This window comes from Apaloderma vittatum, unplaced genomic scaffold (assembly GCF_000703405.1).
Source record: "Apaloderma vittatum isolate BGI_N311 unplaced genomic scaffold, ASM70340v1 scaffold3424, whole genome shotgun sequence".
Classification (NCBI taxonomy): domain Eukaryota; kingdom Metazoa; phylum Chordata; class Aves; order Trogoniformes; family Trogonidae; genus Apaloderma; species Apaloderma vittatum.
The window spans coordinates 10425-31219 of NW_009713049.1; the positions used below are offsets into that span (position 1 = coordinate 10425).

A 20795-nucleotide genomic window follows, 5' to 3' on the forward strand; every position below is an offset into this window, starting at 1 on the left:
GCTGCTCTTTCAAAACAGCAGATGAGGGAAGGCTTGCCCAATCTGCAAAAGCAGCATGTAATACAGGAGATAATCTGCTTTCAAAGAAGGAGCTTAGGACTTTGCAACATTTCAGAAGCTCAGTGCCTGGAACTGCCTGCTTGGATGTGCTGAGTGATACACGTTAGTCACTTGAGAAAAGTTTGGTTGAGGAACAAGGCCCTTGGATGATTCCACAGTAGACCAAACACTCCTCAACCCTGAAAGATCAGTCCCACTGAGACAGTGGACCATGACTAGAGATGATAATTTAAAGTAAAAACAGGAGAACTGCACTAGTTTCTGGGTGACCTGCCTCCTTCTATTGTTTAGATTCATTACTGCTATCACTATTACAGTTAGTATTATTATTTTTTTTTAATATTTAAAAAAGTACACAGGGATGCAGTACTTGGAAGAGTTTTCATGTTTCAGATAAGCATTAAAGCCTCTGAATTAACATTAGAATTTGAGTTACCAGCTTAAACAAGATCTTCAGAGAATGCACTCTGGTCAGACAGCCTACTGTTTAAATTCCTAAGGAACCACATTCCTCTTATTTCCCAAAATTGGTTTCCTGTTCTTGTTCCCATCATCTTTTAAATATACAACTTACCTTTCTAAATTAAAACACTTTGCCCAAATTACATTCTCCACTGGAGTCTGTGACAAAATCTTAAAGTATTCCAGAGCATATTGTTTGCTATCACAGCAATACGTACAGTTTCTGGCATGCAGTCAAGCACTTACAAAGAGAGGTATCAGTAATATAATCCCAATTCAAGCGTTTAGTGGGTACAACTTCATCACTCATACTGCAACCTTCAGGCATTTAGTAATAAATGAAAACCATTTAGTACATCGTTTGAGGAAAAGGAAAAGGCTAACTGCCAAGCCATATAAAGTTTAAATGTTTTCTGAAGCACTGCAAGCCGAAAGTTAATTCAGTGTTTTACATTTTGGAATTTCGGTGAAACCAGATTTATTGGTTATTCTTGCTAAATTATTGGTCTTTTACCTCTGACATTTTACCTTGGTGTATTCTTTACAAATGTGCTGGGTATTGAAAATCTGCAGCATTTTGATGTTTGAAAAGTTCTGAAAAAAAGAGTTGGAATTACTCCGACTTCTTGTGTTCTTCGGTGTGGGAGAGTACCTTTCGTCTCTGATGTAGCATATGAAAATACAGCTGAGGAAAGACTGAAAACAGACTTAAGTAAATAAATATGAAGCGAGGTTTACATGTCAATGTGAGATGCACAGTCACATGCTCAAGGTCACCAATTCTCTATTAGAAGAAAACATGCTTATCCACTTTCTGCTCAAGGTATTTATTGCCTTTTATTCTTGGAAGAGAGTAAATGATATTGTCCTTAGGCTATTTATTTATTGCTACAGCAATCACATGTTTAATTAGATGTCAATCAGGAAATTTCATTTCCTGATTGTCTTCTCCCTATCCTGATTCACTCCACCAGTGTTAAGGAGTGAATCCAGCTGTCCAGAGACAAAACAGAATACAGAGCCATTAGAATTCTAAGTACTGGGGATCCATTATATACAAAGAATTTCATGACATCTTTTCTAGTAAGATGTCAACTTTGACAGACAACTGCTAAATTAGAGATTTAAAGTGAGGTAAATGGTAAGACACAATGATCAAGAACGCAAAATCCTCAATTTTTAACAGTTTTCAAAGCTTGCTTTCCTTGGGATATTAACATTTTCAAAATTTGCAAGATCTTCAGTAGGTTCAGAAGGTGTAACTCCTGCATAGGCAGTTTTTATGAATGAATAACTGAACTATGGTGTAATCAATGACTGCAGTGAACGCTGCTTTTCTCACATCTCAGGAATGCAACACAGGAATACCTTCATGTGGAAAGGCACCTAAGACTGCTTGAGTCCAAGCAGTTGGTTCTCAGAGTTAAGATATCAATTCACAATAATACTTAAAAAATACCTCCAAAAAGCAACAAGCCCCTCCCCGCCTCAAAAACCCCTACCAAAAAAGCCACAACTGCATCCAAGTTATGCATCCAGCAAACGATAATGACCTCATTTAAGAGACAGCAATTTCAATGGAGGAAGCTGGCTAAAACTGTTATTTTGGTTCCTTCCCACATGGTCTGTGATCTAGTTACTACAAAAGAAGTAATTAATTCTTATAGTTATTTTGCCTAAAACAGAAGATATTGTTCTAGCTGCTCGATGTTCGTAACATCACCATTTTCTAATGACAAGGACAAGGAGAAACGAATGCACGAAAAGTGTTTTTTTAAGAAGAGCTGACAAAACACTTAGGAGCCTTGATGCCAGAATTACAAGATGGTTCACTGAAACTGTACGTGCTTATTATAGACAGGCACACTACTAAAATTTAAATCTTTCAATCTTTTTTATCATTCTGCACAAACAACAAGGTTCATATGAAGACAGCTGCAGAGATAGCTAACAGCAGCAACATCATTACTACATTGCTCTCCGCGTTAAACATTTGCACTTTTCGATTTGCTAAAGGCTTCCGCATTCCTACTTCCCATTTCAAAGCAGCAAAGCCAGATCTTCATTCCATCTACAGAAACATCACCCAGATATTAGGTCAATTCAAGTTAATTCAACGTAAATGGTTCCCTACTCACTAAAGCAAAAGCAGTGTTTTTATTCCTGATAAAGAACTGAATTTTAAGAAGCTGCTTTGAACTTTGCTCTCCTCAAAGTCAACGTTTGCCAAGAAGCACCACAAGTATTTTATATTTCAGATGTAAGAGAAAATATATGTACTGCTGTTTTTCAGGTGTTGGTACAAACTTTTCCTTTAGATAATTTGCAAAATTAATTTTGCAAAATTAGTTAAATGAATGTTAGTCCCACAATTATTAGCTTTTACTGTTACAGCTTTTAATATTAAAAAACCCCTAATACTACCAAACTCATACTTACTTGGAATGTAAGAGATCATAACCAGGATCAGGAATGTATAGTAGTCAAAAGAAAAATTGTACTTGTTAGGTAAACTAATGGAATACAAGCCAGACTGCCTGACGAAGGGTAATGCAGCATATATTGTGAGCAACTCGCCTGAGACTCCCATCGGATACAATACTATAAACAAAGTGTACCTAGAACAAAACATTCACAGAAAGGATTAAAAGATATGACAAACTTTGACAAATCTTTGTTAAATGCTATTATGGATTCTCAGATTTTAAATTCTCAAGTCAGTATTTACTTCCCTTAGCTTGTATTTGATTAGAGCATGGTAAAGTACGAACATTATTGTAAATTAAGTATACAATCAGCAACCAATTTGAATTATTTAAATACTACCTCTCAAAATCTAAAAAGGATCTTTAAAATTATTCTCGTCCACCCCCACACACACTTTGCCACTTTGATATCTGAATTCTTTGGTAGAGGTCATATTACTAAAACGGGGTCAAACACAGCTGATGTTAATCAGTGAGCCTGCAGACGGTTTCAAGCCCAACCTCTGAATTCAAAGGTTCCTGTTAAGTGTCAGTTTACTTACTGTTACCCCTTACTGTTAAATGTCAGTTTCTGACAAACACAATCACTTTGTAAATGGGTCTGAGTTCTAACAAACTACTCTTCCAGCTTACAATACAATGGATTTTTTTAAACACAGAAATCTACTGGAAAGCAGCCAGAAAGTCACATTCACAAACAGGGCAATTACCTCAAGGCAGAATTTCATTTTTGGTACCGCAGATATTTTACAAGACAAATATCCCTGTTGACTCAGTGCTTTAAGGCTATGATTTCTATTATTGCACCTACCTGGCCCATTTAATGAGATAAGGGAGATGGTTTAACAAGCTAAACGTATAAAAAGAATAACGGATAATCTCAGTGATTGTCCAGGCCACCACAAACAACAGCACGCTGTCTTCAGTTTGTACCTGTAAGAAAGAAAACAAGCTCAATATGAGCTCAAGAGTTAAGAATTACTCACCAGACCCAAGAAAACCTCAAAGAAATCAATTCCCAGGGTTGCTTTACTGCATCATTTTAGAGGACAGACTCCAAGAATGAGATTAAAAGCAACATTAGTACCAGTAAAAAGCCCTCCTTATCATGCTCCGTATTTTCTAGCTGCTTGGTGATCAAGTAACTTAAGTTCTCCCATTCTGTGCAAGGTAAATCAGTGCGAGAAATCCCTGAAATGCTGAGAACTCATAACTCTTCCCATTCCTATATAGCACCATCTACTTCAGTCCTATGAGTGACTTTCTAGTGCAGCAAGCAGAATGGATGCTAATGTATTAGTCTAGCACTTGATATCTGGTTCAGACTTCATATTCTGATCCTAGTCTGAGCACAAGCATTGTTCCTCTCTCTCTACAGATGAGAAACTGGGTCGTAATTCTGAGCAGCAGCAGCAAAACAGCTGATACCAGGACACAGGCTAGGAGGAGAGAAGAAATAAGCTCAGATTGTCTCACTTCAGGTAAGCCTTACAACTACCTGCTTCACTGCTTCTTGCTCCTTTTTCTACTTAGTGTATCCAGCATAGTTCCTCTAAAGCTACACTCAAGGTATTATTATGTTTCACTGCTTTACACCCCTCAGAGCTTTTATGTCAGACACATATGATTGAACCAGCCTTTACTCCTATTTTGGAGATCAGTTTTCAAAAGCATGTATTTTAAAGTGAATCATTAGATTTGGGAGCATAATTGTGAGATTTAAGTTTCAGATGGAGTAACAGTGATGTAGTAGTATATGGGGTCACATTCTCGCACTACAAACCCTTGAGAGAACAAACATGATTTTTATGCAAACCTCCCCCTTCTTCCCTTCCCTTCCCAGAATTCTCAGCTGTATGAGTACCTTGAGCCCAAATTCAGTGGACCGTGGGAACAAAAAGAGCTCAACCACAGGGGCCTGCTTTTTCTTTTTTCCTCCAACTCATGAAAGAAGGGAAAAGGAAGTCAGTAGGTGTGGGCGGTACACTCTATTCATCTTGGGCAGAGTATATGTACAAATGAAAAAAGGAACAAGAAAATACATGGGCAATCAGAAACCTTTTAATAGAAGGTGACTGATCATATATTTGTGTGTAAAAACACTAATGAAGATTACCCATAAAAAGCTTTCTGTTACAGACTATGAAAACCAAAAAGATTTATACAGAAATCTTGGGATATCTTGGAATGTAGAGCTGTTGTTTATCTATATTCTGCTGCAGACATCATTTCAAGCCACTTCCATTACATTTTGCCACAAATTCACCTTGTCTTTTTTTTTTCCACGTGAAGCTGATAATTTCCTTATATATTAATCTCCTTTACATCATCACAAAAGAACAGAATCCAAAACTTATCTGATGATTTTCAGAGACCGAATCTATTTTTGCATAGCTACAGGATCCTAACGCTGTTTGGGGTGTGCTTTGTAAGAAAGACTTGGTTAGCAACCTTGAAAAGCTAACAGCACAGATGACGCTGTTCCCCAGGAGCAACATGCTTCACAAGCACTCCAGAGCTGCATCTTCTGGTCAAATCAGGAGTAGCAGCTTAGAGAGTTCATCTAGACCTAGGAGCCATCGACTTCAACCTGTACTCTGAAACCCCGCTTCTCTCCCTAACTATGGAAGTCAGTAAAACCAACACACAGAAGTCTGTAACTTGAAAACCCAAGGACATAAGCAAGGACAAGAAACTGTGAAGCCAACTGTGGATGATACACATAGAAGGAGAAAAATCCATCAGTTAAAATCCAGTTCTGTCACAGGACTTCTGCAATACTACCTTGGCAGGTCTAGTCTTTTGCATCTACTTTAATAGCAGAATTGTGTTTAGAAGTTATTAAAACAGTTCACATCATTAAGAAACAAGACACACACACAAAACTCTACTAAGGTCACTTAACAAAGAATCACTGATTGTGCTTTTATAGCTCATGTCCCTGTTTAAGGAAGAAAGAAATCAGGGGTAGTTTTCATGCAAAAGTGACCTATAGAGTTTTCAAATAGTTCCTTTCGGTACAGTAAGGAACACAAGACTACCTGTGTTTTATCATCATATTTTAACTACACTCCACAGCTCATCTTTAAAAAGTATGTTTCTTTAACAGATCTGTCAGAACTATGTCACTATTAGAACAGCTCTTGGAGAACTAACAGTTTTTTAGTACTTCTAATAAAGACGTCTGAGATGCACATTATCACAGCCCTGGGAACTGGTTTGCAAAACAGTCTCTCAAGAGTCTTACTCAGGCACTGCTAATGCTGCATTTGTATCGTTCCTCTTCAAGCTGAGGGTAAGGGGGATAGTACAGCCAATAAAGAGTAGACCTTAATAAACCACTAAGCCCAATGCTGGCCTCAGAACTCAGTTTCTCTTCCTCAACTTTTTCATGCCAGTCTTTGAAGGAGGTGTTAAACAAAGTTAAAGCACATTTTACACTTTATTTACAACTTACTTCTCCAACTGTCTTGATAAAGGTCAGTCATACTATGGGCATAATATTTTGGCATGTTTTAAACCAATTTATCATCAAGGCACGTCCTGAATATATTTCAGCTTATCTTCAAAAGTATGACTAGCAGACAATGTTTGTCAAAATATAAGAGAATCCACAGCCTTTTAAGATGCAAAAATGAGAATTGGGCATTGATAAAATAAAGCCTAAGAGGTCTCTACTGTTTCTTCATATGCATGAAAAGGGAAATTTCATAGATTTCTCTACATTAAGAGCAGCAGTTTGACAAATTATTTGCAGAAAATTTAGCAAAATACAATTAAGCAATCCAGTGCAGAAGAGTAAAACCAGCAGCACTATACAACTGTAATGATGAAACAGCACATCTCCCTCCAGAGTGCTGATTCTTGAGTACATTAATTAAAAAAAAATAATAAAAAATTAGGAAGCTTCACAGTAGGCACAAAGGGCCTGACAGACATTTGTGTTATACGGTATTACTCAAATTTTTACACAGATGTAAAGCAGTGATGAATCAGGCTTTTCAACTGCACCCATTCAGAGTTCTGAACTTTACAGCATGGATTTCTTTTACTACAAATTAGTCTTAAATATCATCAATAAAGATGCTCTTAAGTATGTTTTACTACTGACTGAAGATGTCAGTTGACAATTGCAGATACTAGAGTCTTAATTACCAGCTCAAAAGGCTGTTTATGTCATCTTCACACTACTTCTTTTGACTCTGTGTTCTAGAAAGATTCCTCTAATATATACTATATTTACGTGCAACTTATATGTAACTGAACCCAACGGGATAAGTATTAAATCACTGCAACATCAGTCTTTAATTACCCATCAGAACTGGGTGCAGAACTATCTATCAGAACGGAACTCTACAAAGGCTGGGCATGACGTCACTGTTGAAAAAGATCTCATTGTTCACACAAATTCAAAAAGGTGACTTTGAACCAAGAGGCACCTTCTGTTCTCCTATGCCTCCCTTCTTCTAGCTCTTCACACCAGGCTGCTCATTCTCCTCCCTCCTTTGTAGGAGGAACAGTAAAATTCACCAAACCAACTCCTTTCTGACATAAGGACACACATTTACAAGGACTGCATTACATGCCAGGCCCTCCTCCACTAAGCTAACAGCTACTCGCATGGTAGAGGTAAGGGGAATCTCACTGCTACCCAGAGATGTCTGCAGTGCTTTAACATTTGCCATGCTTTAACACTCATTATTAATACTTCCATACTGAATTTAACAACACATCAGCACTAAATTCAACAAAAAGCACAAACATGTTAGTGGCAAGAAGCATGCTTCAAATCACATCACAGATCTAGAAATGTATTCTGACAGAAAGGAAGGATGCAATACAGATGTTTCTTCTTTTAACTATATTATAGATGGAAACAGTCTGGAAAACCAAGATACTGAACAAGTCTCACTCAAGAAGTTAAAGGGGAAAATTGCGTTTTATTTTACAAGAACCTCATCATGCAACTGCATAGCTTACAAGTTCCATAAAGCTGTGTGAGAATTTAATCCTGGACTTCACCATGGAGCTCACTTGTGCAGACAGCCCTTTAGAAAAAGTAGAACACTCATGACACTTTCAGTACATCTCCCCAGGTGAGACTGCATGATCTCTGGCTGGGGGAAGGGGAGGGGTCAGAATACAGCCTCTCCATTGGATTTATTTGCTCTAAGTCACAGGTGAAAAACTCATCACAGGATTCCTCATCCTTACCACTCATGCCCACTTTCTAAGACATTAAAAGAAGTAACACATCATACAGTTTCCCACGAGACTTTAACCAAAAGAATACGCAAACGTGAGGGAAAAAAACCTGCATGTAATATTGTTGAAAGAATCTTTGTTAAAAATATTGTTAAAAATTCAATGTTAGGCCCAAATTGTTGCTCATATTTTCTCCAATTTTGCTGGCTTTCTCTGGTGAGAATGTGGGCCTAAGTTTCAAAAAACCTAACCCACAGTCATTTTACAGGCTTCCCTTTGATATCTAGTAAACACATGGAATAATTCTAATCCATGCAATCCAACCTTTAACATTTTGGTTACTTCAAAACCAAGAGGCAATTCATAAAAATAGAGCATTGCTATTTTTTATGAGGCACCAGGTACCCCAACATTATCCAGGTAACAAGCAAAACTATAGGCATATTTCTTTAAAAACATTTCAACAAGCATCTAAAAAAAATCTAGTATTTTGGGATCATAGCTTTTTTCTTGTTCAAAATCATAGAATCAGAGAACACATTGGGTTGGAAGGGACCTCAAAATCTAGTATTTATCACTAGTGAATTAAGAGACTGGACTAGATTTATTTGCACCAAAAAGTGAAATCCATCAGAAGATAAGTATTTACAAGATTTAACTGAGAAAAATAACATTCCCCCATGAAACTAAGGCTCCACATGAATAAGCATCATAATATCAGAAAGGGCTGTTAATTAGTAGGAACTACAGTGACTTATGTTACTCTACATGTGGATGGATGCTCTGGTAACAGATTTGGAGTGAGTATGAGAAAGTAGCTTCTCTGCACACTTGGTAAGGAGACAAGCTCCTCAAGACATCCTCCACGTCAAGTCACAATAGACTTTATTCCTATAATGACACTAGACAACCATCTTATTTCAGGCAGCCATGCTGACACTGGCATCAAGACTAATTTCTCAATTAGAAGGAAATCAGTATGATTGGTCAGCTAAAGTAGCAGCACAGATGCAGCATATCTGGGCTACTACAAGGCATTCAGATGACATGAGTCAGTATCATCTATATCAATTAAAGCACGTTTAGATATTTAAGTAGCTGTCAGGGATAATTTTCAAAAAGATGGTTTCCAAAAGATTCTGCAGAGATTTGTGTAAAGTACAGTGATATATGTCGTGGTAAGCAATGAGAAAAAACACGCAGGCCCCAAAACCCACCTATGGTCAAATGTAAGAAAAATGAATGAAGGACGGAGGGGAGAGTATCCTGGAGAGTGGTAACAGAGAACATCCAGGCATTGCTGTGCACAAACAGCTGAGGGGGAGCTTCCACGTGCAAATTGTGTATGAAAGAGGGGGACAGTGAGGAGGTTTTGCTATTAATTATAGCAGTAATGAGAGCAATACTAGAATGCTGCCCCAAATTCTGGGTTCCGTATTACACACTGGAACCTCTTAACTTGCAGTAAGGACTGCAAAATCCATTCAAGAGCTCGATGTCTTACAGCGAGAGAAATCAAAGCTCGGTCTACTTTATTGTCAAGAAAGGATGCCATCAGCTTTATTTTTGTTTCTTTTCATCCACAGAAATTCACATAAACCATTTCACATGCTGGGATACAAACAGAAGTAATTCTAAGGAAAAAAAGACAGTGATCGACACTTACGGGTCATTAGTCTTCCTGTGAATTTTGCAGCTTAACTTACCTCTTTTACACTATGTGTTACTGCCCACGTCAGGAAAACCCTTGACATCACTTGGAAAGCAGTCAGAACAACAGAAGAGGGAACAATGCCTGGAAGATATTTTGCAATTAGCAAATACTCCTGACTACCAGGGTGGGAGGTGAGGGTGAGGAAATAAAACACAGCTAAGCCAAAGTCCAATTATTGGAAATTTTTGAAAGGAAAGCATTTAATTTTTTTAAAAATTCATAGTATAAAGTCTGTTCAGTGGTGTGTTTATACAGCCTAATGCAACGCAATCCCCTGACAAGTCTTTGTGCATCAAAATGCAAATAAAAGCAATTGATCTGGCTGCAATCACAATACATTTCTCAATATATGAAAAGGTTGAATAAGAAGAGATAACTTCAACCAAATAGCTTTTGGGATACAGTCTTTCAAATAAATACTGTGTGATTAAAGTATCTTCATTAATGTGATTTAAAAAGTAAAAACAAGAGAGATTTTTTGCACAGTATATACCAAAAAAACCAGCAAACAAATAACTACTTTGAAGAAACAACTAGTTCATATTCCGATAGATACAAAGTTCATAATTCCTTCCCGGGATACAACTTTTTTAAAAAGCAAAACAAAACCCAAAGAATAACTGATGTATTGGCAGGTACAGAAAAAAATCTAGTATTTTCTCAAGGAAGCAGATTACGCTTGCTCTTCTAAGCAAGTTTTGAGGTGCTGATTAAACTGCTGCTAAAAGAACCATACACAGCCAGAGCAATAGTAGTTTTAGACTGCAGGAGTACACAAAATTTCTAACTTCACAGCACAAAGTTTTATTTTCTTTCAATAGCATGATGAAGACAAATGCAAGAGCAGTTGCAGCTGCTAAAATACAGTAAAGGGTGCTTCTAAAATTAAGGTACACCACAGCAAGCAACAGAACAGCCTCAGAAAGATGTAAAGATCAAATTGGAAAGTGGAAAAGGAAGAAAGAATAAGACAAAAGCAAGTTTCATTAGAATTAGTTTCAGTCCCAACAGTCACTATGTTAGTCTTCTTTCAGAGTTAAAAAATAAAAAAAAAAGGGAAAAAGCCTACAAATACAACTGTTTTCTTCATTTTTATCACATATTGTTCATAATCTATTTTCTGTTAGGGCATAATCTAATTTCTGATAGCCTCAGGGCAGAATTGTTGTTTGTTACTCAGGCAGCTCAGAAGGGGGTGCTGTAAAACCCCCCGTACTCACTCAAGGCCACCTCCTGTGATACAACAGACTTTTCTTTCATACAATTTAGATCATTGCTTCCTAAGCAAGATAACCTAATGTTCTTGCAAAGGAATATATAAATAAGCCAAATGAGACTGTGTATCAACTTAGACAAAGAACGTTTTCCATCATAGCCAAACCCATGCCAATCTATGCCAAAACTAGATCAAAGTAAGCAATACTCACCAGCTACAATTTATGTAGATTTTATTTACTCGTTGCACTGAAAAGGTACCCAACAGTTAATTTTAAACTTGGTATTTTTAAAAACATCTGTCACTATACGCTAGAACAGTGCTGGTGTCCTGGTTTGTGCTAAACAGAACCACTTTTCAGCTCAGTCTCTTCTAAGAAGCTGCCCGTTCTGAAGTCAGCAGCGTGTTTTTGCAGACAGTGCCTGCTACTGGCAGTGATAACAGTGTTTGCAGTTACTGCCTGGCACTGGGATGCAGACAGGCTCTTGCTGATACTTATTACCACAGTGACCAAGGGCCCTGCTGGCTCTGTGTGCCATGCTGGGGGCGCCAGGGAGTAAGAGTGGTCACAAGGAAGTAAAAGTTTGCACCTCTGGGGAGTTACAGACAGGACAAGTGACCAACAAGAGTATTCCATTCCATATACGTCATATTCAATATAAAACTGAGGGATCACGAGGGTTTAGATTTTTTTCTTTTCTTTTTCAATGGCTGGTGTCCCAGGGAGGACACTGTCCCATCTTCTGCCTTTGATCCCAATCCAGCTCCCAAATCCAGCTCCTCTCCCATCACTGAGCCTGGGACTTCCCCGGTGCCACCTGCTCTGTAGCATCAATGGGGTTTGCTACTGGGGGAGAGTTGGGTTCGACATCAGTTTTGTATATATGTATATAGTCTTTTTTATTATGGTTTTATTAAAGCTGTTTTCCTTTCCAATCCGTAAGTCTCTCTGCCTACTGCCTTTTCCTTCCCATGGGGAGGGAGAGGAGGTTAGAGAGCATCTGTCAGTGTTCAGTTGCCGGCCCAGCCCTAACCCTTGACAGCTGGACAGAGGCCTCAGGTAGCAAGTAGCAAGTAAGCCATGTCCAAACTTCTTCCAGATCCTGGACTAGGCCTCCCACCTCCAGACAGAACTCCTCCAACTCCCAACAAGTGCTCCTCTTTCCCAAGGAGTTTCCAACTGGGCACAGGCTTTACACGTAGCCTACAGGTGGAGTCCTCGTATCCCTCCTGAGTGAGCAGGCTAAAGCAAAAATCAACCAGGGCCAGCTTTGGCTTACCAGAGGGTTACGGGTAAGCATCGCTATGGGAGGAATGCTGGGACTACGGTGATTCTGTGAGCTGGGCCTGGACACACCAAAGCCTGCTTGCTTTACTCCATTTCCTTCACAAACACTACTGCTGCTTCTACATTTTGGTGGCTCCTACCACCTCTTTTCCTATTAAGTTCCTCCAGGCAGCTGTTCCATGCTGCCAGTGCCATTCACATACTTGGGTTCTGTCTGCTACGCAAGCCAAGGAATTGCATGTTCAGTTTCCACTTGCCTGTCCTTCAGTTTCTCCTGTTGGTCCGGGCCACATATTACCTCCTCTCTTCATATATAGCTCTCCTCCTTCAATTTTAGAATCTTTGCCATATGCCAAAGTTCTGTTCTCAACCATGCCTGACAGAGACACTCCCCTATCTTAAAAATATTAAGAATTTACCTCACAGGTGTTAACATTTCAGATTCTACTGAAAAGATGTGGGGATAAAAGTTACACTGATACAGACGGCCATCTGTCACAGATAAGCTCTTCTACTGACAGAGAATTACAGCTCTGGTTATAGCAATTAGTTTAGCAGGGGCAAAGGAATCTGCAAATTTCCTGTTTCTATTTGCATAGAAACCTTTGCCAGAGTCAGTAGGACTACAGCAGACTGCAGCAATGTATCCAGCTGTGCAAAAAAAACCTCACTTCATTTAGCTGACAAATGCTTCTGTTAAAAGAAAAAAAAAATCCATGTGCAGTTACAATAAAGTAAGTGGTGGGGTTTTATTTGTAAAAATTTTTGTAGGGAACGCAAAAGATAGACTTAAAATGGTATAAAATTTTGCACCATTCCACTTTCTTCATTAATATTAAATTGTGTGACCGAGCATAACATGGGCTAAATGGACCCACACCTTGAACTGGCCAAGCCAGGCTGATTAGCTTTGCACACAGACAGGCTGGTACAGTCATTTTGTTTGATGTTCCTCCCCAGCCTGGAAACCACAACACAGGATTCTCCAGGTATTCAGAGATTTGTGTGGACATATACTCCAAACTGTGAGGAAAACATAATCCAATTATTTTTTTTTATACTCTTTATTAGATTTAGTACTAGCAAACATTGGAACCTGCACACAAGTTAAGCTTAAGACAACATTAAAGAATTACAGATTTAAGATAGTAGCATTTTATCCGCAAGTTTTTTTGCCCAGTGTTCCGAGACTTAACTTGTTCTTCTTGCCACTTGTTAAATAAGATTTAAAAAACTTCAATGTCTTTTTTAATTAATTTTTGACACATTTTTTAAAAGTAAGTATGTTTTATTCTGGTAAAAACAGTAACTGAGATTTAGTAAAATAAACCAGTGTTGGGAGGACTGTCTTGGCAGCACAGGCAACTATATTATACATGTACTATGCTCTGAGAAGCCTTTACATTAATTTGAATTGTACAAGATCGTTTCTCAGATATGATCTGTGCACAGTCTACAAACTGCCCTTTATAAGATAACATTTTCAGAGTAACTGAATTATTCAGAAAGGGCAGAACCACTTTATCAAATACAGAACTAGACTGCCCTCTGCTGACAAACTTATGTATAGGATTTTAAGTTTTCCAACTACCATGTTTGGTTTATTAAAAAAAATAATATATCTTTTGCACAAGAATTTAATATGAACCTGTAATCTAATACAGCCTCTGGTACTTAGATAGCTTGTATGATACAAAAAAATTAGCAAGTTTGTAACTGCAGCTTTAGGATCCTTAATGCCAGCTTACTCTTTAAATAGTGGCAAACATTCTGGTAGGACCTCAGACGTTTGTATTTAAAAGCACAAGACCAGCCACCTGAACACAAGACTGTCTCTCTGCAATGACTGAATTGTTCAGAAAAATCAGAGTTAAGCAAAGGTACGTGGACAGGCGCTGTTCCCTTTTATAGCACGTTAGCTTTGACCTTCCACAGACTGTGACACATCATCTATCCTGTGAACAAAACACCCAAATACTGAGGCCAAACTGTTAGCTTTGATCTTCCACAGACTGTGACACATCATCTATCCCGTGAACAAAACACCCAAATACTGAGGCCAAACTCTTCACTACTTACGAGGACCAACAATCCAAACGCAATCCTGTCACTCAGACTCGAGGCGCTCCAGGCTGGCTGAACCACGACGCTGCTGCTCACCCCAGGCCACGACTAACACAACAGAGCTCCCGCTGCCAAGCTGACAAACGAGCCTCACGGGCCAACAAGAATTGTCAAGTCTGAAGTAATTCTTACTCTCCCAAGCAGTTCAATTAAAGCACCGCCGAATCAGGAATAGAGAGTGGTTCCTCCTTCCTAATTTTACAACTTGTATCTAGGCTTTATGGATGTGGGCAAAGTTGTAGCATTTGAAATGTGATTTTTATGGAATTTTAAATTACTTCCAGCTAGAAATATTTTGTGGAGGAAATACAGTGTGATACAGAAGATTATAGGATGTAGAGATGGAGAGCAATGATCTACTATAAAACATCTGTAAGATTTGTTCTAAGTTTGTAGCACTGAAAGGATACAGATAAAGACAGAAAGTCAAGTAAGAAAAAACCTTTTACACTTTTTTTTGTGATTTAACTTGTCAAATTGTTTAGTAAAAATTTGGAATATACTTCTAGCAGAAATTAATTACGCAATAATTAAATCTGGTGATCCATAGACCATATCATCTTTCATGCTAATTTATTGCTAAACAGCAGTCTTTATAAAAATAATAAAACTGAAAATTTGCAAGCTTACCAAATGCACAGTGCAGAATCTAGAACAAAAAGAAAAATTCAAATCACTAACATTTCAAATGAAGCAATTCAGAAACACATTTAGTTCTACCACAAGAGCTTAAGATTCAGTATCTGTAGTTCAAAGATTAAGCTCAATATTTAGCTCTGCTGCCCAGGCTAAACAGCAGAGAGTAAGCTCCCTCACCGCTTGCTAAAACGAAAAAAAAAAAAAAATCAGCGTTTGTGTGAGATCTATTTCTTACACTTACCTTTAAATCACTCTATAAATGGTAATAAAAAAAACAGGTACCTAGAGAGCACTGTTGGACAAAGGCTGCCCTATTTCTCCCGAAGAAAACACTCATGAAAATCATTAGTAACACTAGGAAAGGCAGCTACACCTACCTCAAGCAACGCTCCAGTTTGGAAGAATTTCAGGGGCTTTTCTATTGAAAAGTAAAGGCTGTGGTAGCTACCTTTAGCCAGGTATGCTCGAACTAGACCAACTGCAATAACAAGCCATCTGAAAGAGAGAAAAAAGTTAAAGATAAGCAGGTATGAAGCAGAACATAAATACAAAGAAATCCTTAATCATTCTTTTAATATCTGAGAAATCAACAGGCATGTAACTGTCCTGAAAGACACTTTTTGCTTACTCTCTGCAACACTGAAAACACTGAATATTTGGACATTCTGCAAATTTATTGAAGCTAAAGATTATGCATTTTTAAGCATCTTTCAGCACTAACACGATACCAGTATCTTTAATGTCCATGTTTATTTTTCACTGAGACATATTTACTTAGTTATGGAAAGTATTAATGACATTTTAACTAAGATTAACATCATATTCATTTAGCTTAATAGAAAACCATTTACTGCTAGTCCAAGAACTCTTACCATACCATAACTTAAAGAAGTCTGACATAAAACAATTAAGATTCAGAAGGCATTCATTTTAATTCTGCAGTTCAAAGTAAGCCTTTAGACTTCATGACAGATCATCCAACTTAATTGCTAGCATATATTGTATGAGAAACTATTACGGATAAGTAACTGTAAGAAAATTGAGCCTACTTAAAGCCTTGAAAGCAGCAATGGCCATTCCTGTCCCAGCTTTCCTTTCACAGCAACAAACATGTCTATGCCTTTAATTAGTGCCTACATAGCTTCAACTATACTGTTAAACAGCGGGACTTGTTAACCCTGCTGATTTTCCCCTCGGGTACATTAGGAAGAAACCCTAAAAATTGTTCCTTCAGACCCAGCCAATGCAGTGACACCTTTCACTACCACGGCTGCCTTGAGTCAGCGTTTGCCCATAACCTCAGAAATTCTTCAGCGAAGATTAGGACAAGCCACAAAGCTAAGGTGGGTATATAGCTGTGCAAGAGTTCTTTATCCTTTGGAAATAAATCTGCAGCTGTGGTTTTGTAACAGAAAAGATGAAGAAATTCCCTTCATCTACAGCATATTAGATGCTTACAAGTACTGCATTAACTTAGGTATTATGAAGTACATACAAATATTGTCCCAAATGTAATAATCTGAAGTTCAGATTTTTCAGTAACCCTGGAATCCAAGCCTGTGTTTGTAACAACATTTGTAAGTACAACCGAAAAAAAGCAACCCACCCGCTTCATTTCTGCCTGGACTTTCTGGAAAACAAGCACCAAAGAAAAGCAGCAGGAGGGGAAGAGAAGCACAGAATGAGAAACAAGCCCTCCCCTATTTCAGCAGTGACAAGTTATTTCAGTTAAAGCTGTCTTGGGAAATCAAAACACAAACATTTGCCAAGCAAATGCTGTTTACAAACAATCAGATTAATTTCATATTTGCACTTCAGTGTGGAATAAACCAGTAAGCGCTACTGTCTTGCAACACTGACTGCTTCTTCTCTAGAACGGTAAAGGAGAGCAGGATGTCCTGTTTGTATCTGTCAAGTTTCTCTGATTTTCCTAATCTTCTGTGTTAGTTGAGAAATTTTGCTGAATTGAGCAGTTTCTCAGGTTGAACAAGACACCAGTTCTTGGTAGTGCCTGCTCTCACCTTCACGGAGCCATCAGCAAAGCCTGAGGCTCCAGGAGGAGGCTCAGCTCCTTGCTCATCTCCACCCTCCCCGCCAGATCACCAACTCTGCAAAGATTATACTTTCCATTCCATTACTGTCCTTCAAAAAGCATTTAATACAAACTATAAATCTGTGCAAAAATTAAAAGCTGTGCCTAGTTTATGATGAAGCTTTTGGTACCTCTCCTGCTTTTGTGATTCTTAAATAGGTCTTCATCATCTATGACTAGAGAAAATGTAGACGAAAGCAAGGATCAACTGAAGAAGAAACTTAGAAGTTTAAAAGGGCAGCAAAAGGCACCAGTCACATGGAAGCTAAGCTGTAAATTAGCTTTTTCCAGCTTTCTCTGACCTAGACACTAAAGCTGACCCAAAAATACCAGCTGGAGGTATGTTTCATTAAATTACCACTGCCATGCATGTAAACGTAAAGCTACACTCATACTCCTTGATTATTCTAAACTACCGAAAATAAATGCTGCAAACACACAATTTAATTGTTTTTACTTTCAGCTGTGCTCAGACTTGAGAAGCAATCCTCATGCTCAGGTCCTCAGCTGAATTCCCTTTCTCTTAGAAAAGAGAAAACACCTATAAAAAGGTGCTTTCTTATGGAAAGTTGACTGAGGTTCTGTATTATTTATGCGACAGAATGCAGCAAAGCTATGCAGTGAATGCACCTAAAACAGGCAAAGCGTGGTTTGACTCTCAACAACCAGTCACTGGATACATGGACAATGAAACTCATAGCCCAGGACACTCTTTGCTCAACACCGGTAACACAAACGTGAATTCATAAGTTATTACATTAAGATCTATATTGTTGAGTGAAATCCTTTTGAAATTCATTGTTTCTGCCACCATCAGCTACTATTACACAGAAGTACTAGTCGGGCACAGCACTTGACTAAAAGTAAGAAACATAATCGCATTTTAAAGCGGCTTATCAAACGTATACACCCAACTCTAACAGCACGCCCTCCCACCCCACACCTCCATTACTCAGTGTTTTCAGTCAATCGTGGGCTTTAGGAAATAATTTTTGTGCTGCACCTATGCCTCCAGAATGAGATTCCCAGGCCAGGTCGGGCATGACTACGCGACTTCACATAGTTAAAGGAAAACAAGTTTGTCTGAATGCAAGAACAGAAAGATGCAGTGCTTTCTACAGCTTAATGCTCTGAACCGTGGTCAAAAAAACCCTGAATAAGTACAGCCAAGACCAACCTGCAGGACTGGTTATTCCCTCTTGCATTATTTTGGTCCCTTTTCTGAAAGAAAACACCCCAAACATGTGAACCCAATGTTAAGTGTACACAGCTTCATTTAGGGTTCCACAGGTGTATATATACTTTTTCTACTGTTCCCCTCTCTCAAAAGCCATCGCATTATTAGAAATCCATATACCACATGCACTACAGTATAAAATTCAAAATAATAGATCTTATTTCTAGAGTCTGTATGTTTTCTTCAGTTAAGTCAAGATAAATTGCAAGTAAATACAATAATTATGCCACGATTTTTCAGCTGCAACTTGATCCATTTCAAACGAAGCCAATATCTAAGGCAACTCCGATTTTGCAACATTTACTCTAACTCATTGCACAACAAAGCTGTTGCATGCTTCAGATTAAAAGACACCTTTTTGTAAAGCAAAACTAACAAAAAACACCTTTAAGTCTTACATGCTTTTACAACATCACTTCACCATCCGGACACCTTACATGTTTGGCGTTCTCACAGTTCTCTTCCCACGACAGTGCTGAGAAACCAAGTCCCAGTACTGTGACTGACGCAGGGTCAGTAACTAGTTTTTGCCACCAGCTGTATATCAATCTTCTCATATGAACTTTATTATGAAGTCTTTAAAAGAGAAGAAAATAACTGAGAGTCTTTTCTTTCCCCTGAAGCTCAATGTCGTGCATTGTGGAATTTCAGCAGTGTCTAGAGCAAGTGCAAAAATCTTCATCTGCTTGAAGACATATTATCGGTCAGAGCCCTCAGTGACCTACCCCAAAAGAAAGGCAGCGAGTGACAATGCAGAGATACGAACCCCGATTGCAGGGCTCCTCAGGCAGCGCTTCAAATTGTGGAAACCATCTAATCACAAACATACCTGGATTTTTCAGCTCATGTTAAAGCACCATAAGCCACATCCTACCCAAGAGAGGAATTTTCTAGGAAGTTTGGTATAAATCAGGGAAATAGGTAACATCATGATCAAGATTATGTGACAATAGAAAGCTAAATGCAGATTTGTGCTGCTTATTTCTGAGTTCCAAACACCTGGATTTAATTTTTCCTTCTGAGGAAATAGAAATTTTGCATGTTCAGGAACTTGCCTACCATGACAAAAAGTTCAGGACCTTCAGAAAAGGTTTCCATTTAGACAACAATTTCTCTTTCAGGTTTTCAACATCTTTTATAAATATGGCATGTAAGTAAATATGAGCAGCTTAATAAGCACGCAAAAGCTTTTACTCTTAAAAAGAGCTTTAACTAAAAAGAGATTTAACTTCATAACATTATGCAGGAACATCACAACAAAATCGAAGAGGCCTCCTGACCGCCCAGACTGTGTTGTATTGCTCATGTAATCAAGTATTTCTGAAACAAGAGATTCATTTCTGCCAAACTGGTGGGTAATCACATTCTATCCTGAGTGAAATACCCTGCACATATCAGACGGAGCCGTAAATCTGCTTAGCAGTGCCACCGCACAGCAACGCGCCCATTGGGCAACGGGTGTAATCGGCCCCTTAGCACCGTGCTCTTCCCTCCCAGCCACCTTTGTTCCACATAAACCTACCTGTCTTATCAGCTGAAACAGCACCAGCTGTCACCAGCAAAGACAAGAACCATCATGTCCTCTTGCCTTACCGAAATAAAACATATCCATATTAACTTCTATACCAGTCTTCCCCCAAAACAGACTACTCTGCCTGCCTAACTCCTCACCTGCCACGACTGAGCTAGCCGAAAACAGGCTCATTCAGGTTCCATTTTAAAGGCTCTTTTCTCCTCCCACCCAAATATCCTCAATCTTTCAAAAGACGGTTTTATTTGTATCCAGATTCCAGTAAGACTCTACAGCCTCTTAAAAAAAAAAAAAAAAGGCAGAAAATACAAAATTGCCACTATTTTTATTTTTGTGCCTAAGAATCCACCTGAGAGTACACACCAACCAGCCCAGGTCTCCACTTTGCCACGCAGGACAAGAGCAAAGCCCCAGCCAGGCCTGGGTGCTCACACTCGCCATCGGCGTACGGGAAATCTCGCAGGCTCTGAGGGACAACGGCTTTGCCTTCTTAACTCCTGCTGCACGTGAACCCCCGCACTCACGTTCACCTCTACCGAAAAGCACTGGAGTCCCCAAGCGAGAACAGCATCCTACACGGACACTGGGTGACAGAACGGCTGCACAGCAAATCGCGGTGCCCATCGCAGAGCACAGCAGTGCCCAGGGAACAGGGACTTGGGCCCTTCCTCTCCGCTCGCTGCGGAAGGGGCCAGGCCCGGGGTCACACCCGGACACCCACCCGCCCCAGCGCGGGATGGG

General features: G+C 38.9%; 1 protein-coding gene across 1 annotated transcript; it reads right to left on the bottom strand.

The window, feature by feature from the left end:
• Positions 1 to 425: 425 nt before the first annotated feature.
• PTPLB (protein tyrosine phosphatase-like (proline instead of catalytic arginine), member b) lies at positions 426 to 20678 on the bottom strand. The gene is made up of 7 exons (XM_009868208.1): positions 20422 to 20678; positions 15572 to 15752; positions 15186 to 15204; positions 9920 to 10008; positions 3820 to 3941; positions 2962 to 3140; positions 426 to 1218 (listed from the first exon to the last, which is right to left on the bottom strand). The coding sequence occupies exons 1-7, from the start codon at positions 20676 to 20678 to the stop codon at positions 1136 to 1138; spliced, it is 930 nt and encodes a 309-aa protein (XP_009866510.1). The 3' UTR covers positions 426 to 1135.
• Positions 20679 to 20795: the final 117 nt, after the last annotated feature.